Source organism: Pteropus medius, unplaced genomic scaffold (genome assembly GCF_902729225.1).
Source record: "Pteropus medius unplaced genomic scaffold, Ma_sr-lr_union100, whole genome shotgun sequence".
NCBI classification, from domain to species: domain Eukaryota; kingdom Metazoa; phylum Chordata; class Mammalia; order Chiroptera; family Pteropodidae; genus Pteropus; species Pteropus medius.
This window is the reverse complement of record NW_024355526.1, coordinates 1,211,718-1,223,246: the sequence shown is the minus strand read 5'-3', so window position 1 is coordinate 1,223,246 and position 11,529 is coordinate 1,211,718. Positions and strand designations below refer to the sequence as shown.

At 61.3% G+C, this 11,529-nt stretch overlaps 1 protein-coding gene across 1 annotated transcript in view; it reads right to left on the bottom strand.

Moving 5' to 3' along the window:
* GRIN1 (glutamate ionotropic receptor NMDA type subunit 1) overlaps positions 1-11,529 on the bottom strand; it is a 22,254-nt gene that overhangs the window by 5,360 nt on the left and 5,365 nt on the right. Inside the window, exons 3-14 of the mRNA XM_039858870.1 lie at positions 9,176-9,276; positions 4,666-4,787; positions 4,420-4,594; positions 3,248-3,392; positions 3,067-3,150; positions 1,479-1,620; positions 1,262-1,389; positions 923-1,087; positions 727-845; positions 501-613; positions 279-427; positions 19-176 (exon numbers count right to left, since the gene is read on the bottom strand). Of these exons, the coding sequence (XP_039714804.1) occupies positions 19-176; positions 279-427; positions 501-613; positions 727-845; positions 923-1,087; positions 1,262-1,389; positions 1,479-1,620; positions 3,067-3,150; positions 3,248-3,392; positions 4,420-4,594; positions 4,666-4,787; positions 9,176-9,276 (1,601 nt within the window). The remainder of the gene's footprint in view (positions 1-18; positions 177-278; positions 428-500; positions 614-726; positions 846-922; positions 1,088-1,261; positions 1,390-1,478; positions 1,621-3,066; positions 3,151-3,247; positions 3,393-4,419; positions 4,595-4,665; positions 4,788-9,175; positions 9,277-11,529) is intronic.

The window sequence follows — 11,529 nt, the reverse complement described above, 5'->3', positions numbered from 1 at the left end:
CGCAGGCCCCTTCCTCACTTGTCCCGCACGGCCTGGATGGCCTCGGCCGCGCTCTCGTAGTTGTGCTTCTCCATATGCCGGTACATGGTGCTCAGTTCCACCTGCCGCCGGAAGTAGATGTCCACCGAACTCTGCTTCACCGTCGCATAGATGAACTTGTCCGAGGGGTTCCTCAGCTGCAAGGTCAGAGGGCGGGGCTCGTGGCTACTCCCCGGCCCCACCCGAAGCAGGCCCCCGGTGACCTCACGACCCTCGTCCCCAGCCGGGCTGAGCCTTACCCGCGGATCGTTGATGCCGGTGATGCGCTCCTCGGGCCGGTCCAGCACCAGGAAGGCCGCCAGGTTGGCGGTGTAGGAGGCCACGATGATCATGGCGAAGCCGGCCCACACCATGCCCAGGATGCGCGCCGAGAAGCTGCGGGGGGCGCCTGCGGGCAGAGGAAGGTCAGCTCCGGACTCGCGGGCGCGCGGGCAGTCGGCAGCTGCTGGGCGTGGCCTCACCTTCTCCGATGCCGGAGTTGAGCAGGACACCCCAGGAGAACCACATGGCCGAAGACAGTGTCAGCGCGTCCTCCTCCTCCTCCTCGCTGTTCACCTTGAACCGGCCGAAGGGGCTGCAGGGCGCAGAGGGCGGGTGGGAGAGGGCGGGCTAGGCAGCCCCGCCCCGTCCCTCCCCTGTCCCGCCCGCCCCGCACGTGGAGGTGCTCGGCCTCCGGGCCGCGCTCACCTGAAGCGGTCCAGCAGGTACAACATCACGGCCACCACGTGCACCGACAGCCCCACCAGCAGCCACAGAGTGCTCTGGAAGGGCTGCATGAACGAGTCCAGCGTGCTCCGGGGGATCTCCTGCGGGTGGACAGGCCGTCAGGGTCGCCTTGGCCCTCCCAGAACCCAACCCCGCACCCTGCCCGGCCCCTGCCCACCTTCTTGACCAGAATGGTCAGGCCCTGGTACTTGAAGGGCTTGGAGAACTCGATGTACTGTGCGCGTTCGTTGTTAATGGTCAGCGGCGCCACGATCATGTCCGCCTGACCGCTGAGCAGCTCGCCCATCATCCCGTTCCACTCCTTCTTATTGCTGTTGTTCACCTGCGGGGGCGACACGGCCGGTGGCGACGCGGACACGGCCGGCCCCACTCCCGCTTCAGGCCCCGCCCACTCTGGATTCCGGCCTGCAGGCCCCGCCTACCCAAGGCCCAGCCCCTAGCGAGACCCCGTCCACCCCGACCTGTCGAGAGCTGGCTCCCAGCGATCCCAGCGTACCCGCTCCTGCGTGCCGAACTTGCCATCGGCCACCAAGTGCACCTCGTACGTGAAGTTCATGGTCCGCGCCAGTTTGATAAGCAGGTCGATGCAGAAGCCGTAGCAGCACTGAGGCACCGTGTGGCGGGCTGAGGGGGGAGGGGCGGTGACTGCGGGACTCCCGGCCGCGCCGCCCCGCGCCCGCGCTGCACGCTGCGCGCTCCAGCCCCTTACTCACCGCTGCCCGGAGACGTGTCGTTGGGCCCGGTGCAGATCACTTTCTTGACGGGGTCCCCGTTGACCGTGAACTCCTCCTTGCACGTGCCATCACTCAGCGTGGGCTTGACATATACGAAGGGCTCCTGGTGGATCGTCACGATCTGGGAGAGGAAGCAGAGACCCAGCCTGGACCACCTGCCCCCGCGGTCCTGGGCGCTGTCCTCTTCTCAGCGCGCCAACTCCCCTGAAGCCCCTCCAAGTCCCCGACGTTCCCCCTCCCGCCACTGCCCTCTCTGGAGCCTCATGCTCCAGGGACAGCCACCAAACACCACATCAGTGTCACCTGCTTGCTGCCCCCAGACTCCCCAGACGGCCCACGCTGCGTCAGCATTCAGAAGGCTCATGGCCTCCTGAAACACTGCCCTTCTCTTGGACACTCGTCCCTTGGCTCACGGCTTATTCACCACTCCTTCCATGAGAGGAGTCTGGCCGGCACCCTGTCTGACTTCTCAGCGATGAGGAACCTCCTGTCCCAACCCCAAGCATGCCTCACGAGGACAGGGCCATGCCCACTGACATCCGCTCAAAGCCTGCATGGGACCTGGGGACCAGGGGTCACTCCCGTTGGATCGCCCAGCCTCCCCAGCAGTGGGTCCTTGTCTGATCACCCATCCTTTGTCCCTCCCTCCCTCCATCCTTCCCCTGCTGAAGCCTTCCTCTCTCCCGTGCCTGCCTCTTCAATTCAGGGCTTCTTGGGGCTCATGCTGGGGTTTTTTCTCCTCCCTGTCTTTCAGGGTGTGGAGGACAGATCATCTCATGGGCAGAAGGGGCTGAGCCCAGCACAGCATGCTGATGGGGTGGCAGGGAGTGCTATTGGAGCTGATCCTGTAGGGAGCTGGTACCCATGAGAGGTGCCTCTGCGCAGGATGGGGGTGGGGAGGCAACCCACAGCCTCAGAGGGGAGGACAGCATTTTGGCTTCCCCCCACTTGGGGTTGGGGAGGTAGGGAATGGGGGTGGGGGATGGGGGTGTTTGGAGCCCCTGAAGGTGCCTATTGGCTTTTTAACTTTCACCATGTTTTTCTATTAGACGAAGAATATGTTTGGGCTTTTCAAAAGGCAGTGAGAAAAAAAAAAGGAAAAAGCCATCTGAATCTGGCAGCCTGGACGGTAGCAGGCGTGGCTTTCAGACTTTTCAGCACGCAGTGTGTGCACTGCAGGGTGGGCTACTCTGCCCGTGCAGAAGGTCCTGATGAGGCCTGGGAGAGGCTAGGACCACCTGGAGGAGTGATGAGGAGGAGTGAGGACCAGGACTCGGGACAGAGTGCTGAAGCTGGAGTCTACAGAATGACCACCCATCTGGCCCTCTGCCCATCAGCTCATCCCCAGGGGAATCCTGTCCTACATGATGGGAGTCAGAGGCCCCCTCTCCTCCCTCCACCTGCTCCCTCTGCTTCCTCTGCGGTGCCAGGTGGGTGCGAAGGCGGCCAGCTGCTGGTCCTGCCCGCTTCCTTTAGTCACTTTGGCCTCACTGTGCCCTCCTCTGAGTCTGAGGGGCTGGATGGTGTCCTGGGTGGGGGTGCTGGGCCAGGGTGGAGCATCCCCCACCTTCAGCCTGGTGGACATCTGGTACCCTCGGGGCTTCTCTGTCTCTCCGCCTGGCCAGATGATCTTCCTGTCATTGGGGATGACCTGGGGGTGGGAGTATGAGATGGAGGGTGGCCACGCAGGGGTCTTGGCCCCAGGACCCTAAGGCCCCAGCCCCCACCCCCTCATGACCCCCACCTACGTGGGTGCCATTGTAGATGCCCACTTGCACCAGCTTGCGGTTCTGCAGGTTCATGATGCTGTAGTTGGCAAACTTACGGTCCCCGTCCTCGTTGAACTCCACACGGCCGGTCACCCCGTCCGCGTACTTGGAGGACATCAGCACTCTGGGGAGAGCAGTGGGTTTGACTTCTCAGGGACACTCCCCAGCCTCCTGCCCCCATCCTAGCAGACACCAGGCCCTGGAGCTGTGAGTCTGACGGGCGGGTGGCATGACCGTCTCCGTGCACCAGATGGACAGCACAGCTATGGCAGCTGAGCGCCTCCTGGGCGCCGGGTCCTGTTTTGAGGGCTTTCCGTGGGTGTGGACGTTCGACCCTCATAGCAGCACAGAGGAGGCAGACGCTCTGGAAGGACACAGTGGTCCATCTGCCAGCGAGGGGGGAGACAGCATGCAGGTCCTGTCTCGCTGCATGGCACATCTGTGTGTGGGGGGGGCACACCCATGGGGTCCTGTGCGCACACGTGATCCTTGTGTGGTGTGCACCCCAAAGCATGCACTTGTGGCATGCGTGTATGCCTCATGCCTCTCCGAGTCTCTGTGCGCATGCGTGTGCATGCGTGCACACAAGCTGCCTACACCTGCAGTTGTGTGTGTGCAGCTGTGGCACCATGGACTGTGGCTCTGCACATGCCAGTCAGCCTAGCAAAGGGTGAGATTGGGGACGGGCCGGGCCTGCGCACCCTGGTGCCTCGCATCCTGGGTGCTGAGAGTTACCTCCTGCCCCCCTGCAGCTATCCACTCGGGTTTCTGGCCCACCCTGGCTCTCTGCGGACTTGGGTGCCATCCTCGGGCTTCTTGTCTGACCTCCTGGGTCTTTGGAAGCGCCCGGTCCCCATCTACAGCAGAAGCCTCATCCCAAGGGCTGCCACCCCACTGCGGCTCAGTTTCAGGGTTGGCTGCAGTGTTGAAAGCAGTGGAGGCAGCGACAATCGAGCGTCTGCGTGAGTGCCGGAAACCGGGCGGAGGATGACCACGGTGGAAGGGAGGTGGGGAGGCGGCTGTATCTGCCGTTTGTGCACAGCGGGCCGCTCTGGACCACCCGCTGAAGAGCGACTACGCCCGCCTCTTAAGGGCCCCGCCCACTTCCTGCAGAACGACCCCGCCCACTCCGAGAGCGCGGCCCCGCCCACCTCTTGAAGAGCGGTCCGGTCTTCCAGATGTTGGTGTTGCCCACGCAGCCCCGCGGCGGGTCCGTGATGTTCTCCTTCTCCAGGAGCTCGTGCACGGCCTGGGCCACCACGCCCACCGCGTCGCTGATGTGGGCCGACTCGTTCTTGCCGTTGATGAGCTGCAGCCCGATGATGCCTGGGGCGAGCGTCCGCTTAGAGCCCGTAGGAGACCCCCGCCCGCCGGGACCCGAGAGGCCCAGCACTCACCGTCCGGGGCGTAGCGCAGCGCGTTCCCCGAGATCTCGCGCTCCCCCACCAGCCACACGTACCCCGAGCCCGTCATGTTCAGCATCGCGGCTGCGCGGTACACGGTGGCGGCGTCGTCCTCGCTGTGGGGCAGACGGGGGTGACGGGCCAGGACTCCAGCCCTCCCTCTCCCAAGGCTGGCAGGCGGCAGCTCCCCGTTCCCAGGTCCTCCTCCTTTCTCTGCCTCTCCCCCAAACCCTCGCCTGGAGCGAGGCCTGGGAACACTGCAGGGTGATGGGGGCCAGCCACCAGCCCCAGCCGGCATCTGGGCCAGGAGACCCAACAGAGGTCATGTGGAGTGGGGTCTAGACGTCCAGAGCTTCCCAGGCCTCTCTAGCTGGCCCCCTGCCCGCCAAGGGCAGGGTCAGGGCGACCCAGATCGATGATGGGTTGGTTGTTATGGAGTGATCACCTCATCACTGGGTACCAGGCACTGTTCTAAGTGCTTCACACCGACGATCTTATTTAATTATCACAATACCCCCGAGAGCCAGGCGTTAGTACTACCCTTGTGTCAGAGGCGGAAACAGACACCCAGGGCACGAGTGGTGATCAGTGGCACAGTTAGGTCTGCGCCTGGACAGTTCACCCCAGAGCCGGAGCTCCTATGACCTCCTGGACAAGCCACACCCCCTCTGGTTCTCCATGTCAAAACGTGAAATGAGGGGCTGGGGGCTCTGAAGGTTGATCAGATGCTGGTGGGACCCAGTGTCTGGGAACTGCCCTGAGCATCGCAGAAGCCACTGGAGAAGCATGAGGGCAGCTACTCATCTCCTGGAGTCTGCACGAGCAGCTGTGCTCTGCCTGTCATTCGGGGCTGGGGCCACTGGCAGGACAAAGCACAGGACTCGTCTTTCAGGCACACATAGCTCTGAGATCTTGGAGTGTCCTCATCCTCATGGATGAGCCCCTGTGGACCTAGAGTTAGGGTCTCCGTGGTCAGGACAAGGACTCCGGGCCTGGGGGACTGTGGGGGACACTGCAGGTCCTCCCCCTGCTTTCACGTTCCCTTTCCTGCCAGGCTGGACCTGACTGCAGATGGACCTGGACCATGACAGGCACTTTGCTTCTCCAGTGCATGGACGGCGGAGTGTGAAGCAGTTGGACAGACTGGCTGGGTACTCAGTTTTCACAGCGGCTGGCCCTAGAAACCAAGGTGTCCCTAAGCCGCCTAAGGGGTCTGCCTCTACATTTTTCAAGGATTAACTAATGAAGAAATAAAACCCTTCAGTGTTTTCTCTAAATGACAGTGCTACTGTCAGATGTAAGCAACACAAAATAGAGGTGCTCCAGGCAGCATCACACTGATGACACAGACGAGAGCACCCATCCATGATCACCCAGCAAAACCAATACCGTGTGTGTCGGGGTGCAGCGTGCCCACTATCGACGGTGCTCACAAAACCTGGCAGAGAAGCCTGTCTGCCTGACACAATTCAGGTCTGTGACGTTTGACTTGGTGGAATGACACACTCCTATGTTTGTTGTAAACTATTATCAGTAACACGGCTGTAGACAAAAGCCTGATCGATCCATCCAACTGTTTTATGGAAATAGCTGACCATAGTAAAGACATTTCAGGAAAATCAAAAGAAAACACGTGGAAATGAATTCCATGCACTGGGTAGAAAATTGGTCAAAAATTAATGGCTTAATGGGGTCTCTCCGCAATGTACATGAAGCAGGAGCCAAATGCATCAGGTTGGAGTGCCAGGGTCAAGAAGACTGGTGTCTGCCGCTCCCCGGTCCTTGCCTCGCTGTCCTGGACTCCGGGAGCTGGGTGTATTGAGGGCTGGTCTGCCCCCTGGGGGCAGGGGGACCCAGGCCTCTCTGCCCAAGGAGCCCAGCATGTGAGGGGAGGAGCTCCTTTCAGCCTTGACAGCCCAGGGGCCTCGCCTGGATTCAAGGTGAGTGTTGGTGGTGTGTGGTTGATATGGGTGGTGTGCCCTGTGGGCAGTGTGTGTACCTGGGTGGGGTGTATGCTTGCATGTAACGTGTTGTGTGGTATATATGTGGTGTACATACATATGCAACAGTACGTATGTGCACTGTGGATGTTGGTATGGAGTACATGCATGTGGGTGTGCACACACTCTCATGTAGGTGTGTGTATTTCTGTATATAAGTGTGTGTGTGGTGTACGTGGTGCTGTGCCTGTGTGTGTCTGCATGGAATGTCTTGTGAGCATGGATGTATGCTGTACACATGGTACGCGTGAGCATGTTCATGCATTGTGTATGGTGTATATAGGCATGTACATGTATTTATGGGTGTTTACATGTGTGTATGACATGTGCATGTGCATGTGCATACTGTATACGCACGATGTGTATTCATGTGTATGTGCGTTGTGTGCATGTGCTTGGCATGTGTTGTGTATGGTGTGTACATGGTGTTTGTGCATGTGTGTGGTGTGTGTATAAATGTGTGTGTGAGTGGTGTGAATATGCTGTGTGCCTATGCGCATGTTTGTTTCGGTCTGTGGATGCATGTGTGCGTGTGTGCTGTGCATGTATGTGTACATGCGGTATACACGGTTTGTGCATGTGTGCATGTGGTGTGCACACGGTTCATGTACATGTCTATCTGTGTGTAGTGCATGTGCAGCTCTCTGCTGTGACCACATCCCCTTCCCTGGGCTGACCTCTTTTTTGGAGGCATATCTAGCAAGCTCATCCTTGCCCCAGGGCAAGACCCTCTTAGCCTGTGTCCAGGGGGCTTCCCTATGCCTGCAGCGGTGGCACAGGGTCGCACTGACCAGAGGGAAACAGTGGAGAAGCACCCACCCTCAGCTGGGCCCTGGATGTGGCGCGGCTCCATAGATTGGTTTTATGTGTGGCTTTCTGGTCTGTGTCCTGGTGGCCTCTCTAATTACAAGGTATGGATCGGGCAGGTCTAGTTTGGTGTGACCTTATCCTTTGTAAAAGTGCCCAACAGCTGAACACCTATGCTTTGGGCAATGGGATAAAGGGGCCTTCTGATAAGTAGTCGACTGTCCGTTTGCCCCTCTGTCCACTGGTGTGACCATACATTCGTCCTTCCACCGCCCCCCCCACCCCCCCGCCATCCTCCCCCTCAAGCCCTGTGATGAGGGGAAATGCAAACAAGTAGGGAAATAAAAGAGGGTCTGGCGGGGCTTTCCCGGGGCGGGGCTTGCTCTGGGCGGGGTTTGCGCGTGATTGCGGGCTTTCCCGGTGGAGCTTCTCTGGGCAGGGTTTGCCTCGATTAGGGCTTTCCCGGGGCGGAGCTTCTCTGGGCGGGGCTTGTTCTGGGAGGGACTTTCTCTGGGTAGCGCTAGTTCGGGGTTGGGATCGTTCTAGGTGGGATTTTTCTCTGGGCCGCGCTTGCTTTGGGAGGGGCTGTGAACCCCTGACCTTGCCTGGGCACTTCCTTAAACCTTTCTCCTTAAGTCCTCCCACAGTGCCCAGGGTTGGATGGTCAGTGTGGACCAGTGACGCATGACTCCGAGCCTCGAGCCTCGGGTTAATCAAAGTAAAACAGGGGTGGGAGGTGACAGTGGGATATTAGCCCCTGCTTGTGCACCTGTGTGCATGCGGGAGTGGAGGTGCTTTCCACCTTCTAACCCGTAGGACCCTGGTGGTCCCACCCTATGCTCTGCTCGGGCGTAGGGGTGCTCCTGGTTCTGTGCCAGAGGTTTGTTGACTGGACGTGTAAACGGACACCTGCTCCGGGACTCAGAATGTTGCCAGCTCTTCCTGGCCTGGGACGGCAGCGTTTGGGGTGTGTTCCTCCTGGCGGGTGACCCCTGCTGTTTTTGCCACCTCATTGGAACCCAGTAGAAACTCTAGGGCGTTGAAGACAGTGGGATAGTTCCACCCAGGTGCCCCTGCCTGTCCCATTGGGTAGGGTTCTCTCTTTTTCTGTTCCGGGTGGCCTGGCCTTTCCCGTCTCAGAACGTAGCCATTTACAGGTAGGCTCGGCCCTGTCCCAGGACAGCCTGGCTCTCCCGCGTCCCTGTTTGGTCCCACTTTCATGCTGCCTCCTCCAACTGCCCCAGTCCTTCAGTCCTTGGGTTCTGGCCCACTCCTCACCGTGGACCTTCCCGCCTGGGCTCACCTCGGCTCACTTACACACCCTCACGTCGCTTCTCTGGTCCCTCTCCCCGTCCCCAGCCCCCAAAACCCTGTGTCACCCCATCTATCGTCGGGGCCCTGTTTGCCTTCCTAAGGGCAGGGTCTTATACACAACCCACCCTCAAAGCCCAGCTCAGGGCAAGCGGCAGCAGATGGCTGTGGAAGGAAGGAAGGACCCAGGGAGGGATGGACAGATAGAGGCCGTCCCGCCGGCCAGTCGCCAGGTGTATGTGGCAGGGGCTCTCCTTGGCAAGGGCATTTTGGAAGCCGAAGCTCAATTTCAGCCCAGCAGTGCCTCCGACCCTGGCCTAGGAGGTGGGCTCCTGGCCCAAGTGCAGCCTGGGTAAAGGGAGGGGAGGGGCCCAGCCCAGCCTCACCTGGCAGAGAGGATGATCACCCGGGCCTCCAGCTCCCGCGCCTCCATCAGCAGGGCCGTCACATTCTTGGTCCCCGGGTCGAACTGCAGCACCTTCTCAGCCTGTGGTGTGAACAGGAGCATTAGCAGGTGGCCAGGGCAGGGGACATAGCGCCTCAGGGGCGAGAGTTGGGCCGTAGCCTCTAGGAACCCCGAGGCAGCTTAGCTAGGGCTGCCTCGGCCTGCACCTGCCACCTGCGCTGTCCACCTGCCTTCCTGGCTCCTCGCCTGCCCTGGCCTGGCCTCGCTCGTCCTTTCTTCGGCTGCTCGCTCCTCTACGCCACGCTCTGCTCTCTGCACCTCTCTGCACCTGTCACTCCTGTGCTCTTTGCACTGAGCATGCAAGCTGAAGTGGGCCGAGACTCAGAGAGAGCGTGCAGCGGACAGGAGCTGGAAGAGTTTGGGAATGCGACCGGGAGCAGAGACGGGGCTGACTTTTCCGAAACCACGGGAGACCCTGTCAGGCCCGACTCCACAGGCCCCTGCGGGAGCGGCCCAGGCCCCAGCAGGCAGGCGGGCGGCTGGACAGCGGGCTCCCTCCTGGGTTCCACGAGGAAACCCTGGGGGTCCCAAAGATTCGCATGCACTTCCGGGAAGGCAGCTCCTGCCGCCGTGCCTGCCTCTCAGGCGCAGGCCGAGGCCGAGGCTGCGATGGGTGGGCCACGGGTACCCACGCAGCCCGCGCCTGGCCTGTGCTGCCTGCGACTGCCTGCCTCACGACCTCGCTCTCCTCACTGCTCGGGCCTGCGTCTCGGCTGGGCCGGAAAACGGCCCCAGTGGCCGAGGCGCCTGAGGCCAAGGCTCCCTAGTCGGTGGGTGGCGTGCACGTCCATGCATATATACCTTGGGTCCGCGCTTGTTGTCATAGGACAGTTGGTCGAGGTTTTCATAGTTCCTTTTTTTACTCTGATGAATAATGTGCACAGAGAAAATATGCAGACACAGAAGAAGATTATAAACGGTTGAAAATGACGGCGCTAAAGCAATCACACCACCTCCTCGGCACGTCTGCAGATGGGCACGTACCTGGAGCTCGCAAACACCTAGGCCCGGGGTGGGGCGGGGGCCGGGGTGGTGCTGGGGGAGGCGGGGGCACAGGGGCCACTGAGGCTCCTGGCCGTGGAGCTGTGCTCTTGGAAACGGTCGCGCTTGGAAGAAAGGGGAACCCTGTCTGCGTTCACACCGAACGTATCCCTTTGGGGTCTCATCTGCCACCCCCGCCCCTGCCGTGCACCCGCTGTGCGGCCCCACCCCGTGTCAGTCCTGAGTGGGGAGTGAGCAGCCCCTCCCCATGCCCTGTCCCTCCGTTCCTCCTCCTGAGTCCTCCCTGCTGCCTAAGGTCTGTGTGTTCTGTTCTCACTGCCCTGCGTGCGCACAGCCCGTGGCCCATGTGTGCCCGGGAGAGCGAATCAGCGTACGTGTGAGTGCACGGGGGGGCGGCATCTGCGTGGGAGCATTAGTCCACAGAAGCCGGCGAGGTGGGGAGTGCGGGCCAGTGCTGTCTGAGCACTCCTTTGTGCGTGTGCGTGAGCGTGAGTGTGCGTGCACGCGTACATGCATGCGAGCTGCTGTGCGAAGTGTGCTCGCGGGCCTCGTGCCTGCGTGTGCGTGCCCGGGTGGGGCCGTGGGAAGGCGCGTGTGGTCTGAGTCTGGCGGGAGGTGTGAAGTGTGAGGTGATTGTCTTGAGAGCGAGAGAAGGTGCTTGCGGTTGGGCGTGCAGGCGTGTGACTGATGAGCGTGTGTGAGTGTGCCTGCTGGGTGGGGGGGGGCATGCTGTCTCGGGATAGGCGGGGCCCCGAGGCACGGGTAGCCAGCCCTCCCTCCCAGCCTCGGCCGATCCGCCACAGCGGGACCCACTGGCTTCACCCCCCAACCTGGGCCCTCTATTCCGTCAACGGTCTAAGGTGACTTGGGGCCCCGAGCTCTAAGCTTGTTGAAGCCAGCTCTGACTTTGCAGAGAGAACAGGCTCCCGCCCCCCAGCCTGGCCTCCCTCCCTCTCTGCCCAGCTTGGCCTCCACCCAGACCCTGGCCGTGGGGCAGGGGAGGGGGCCGAGCGCCCAGACTCTTGGCTGGGTGAAGGCTCACCCTGGGCCTCTGGTGAGCACCAGCTCCTCCTTAGGCTGGCAGTGGGTGTGAGCAAGAAAGGGGGGTCACCTGGACCCCCAGAAACCACCGCTCTGGTCTCTCGGCAGCCCCACAGAGTGGGGGTGGGGCTGGGGCACGGTGGTCAGTGTGTCCTAAAGCCAGGCCTCTAACTGGTCCCTAGGAGGAGCCCAGCCCTGCAGTGAGAAGGGAGAAGGGGGCGGGGCGGTGGG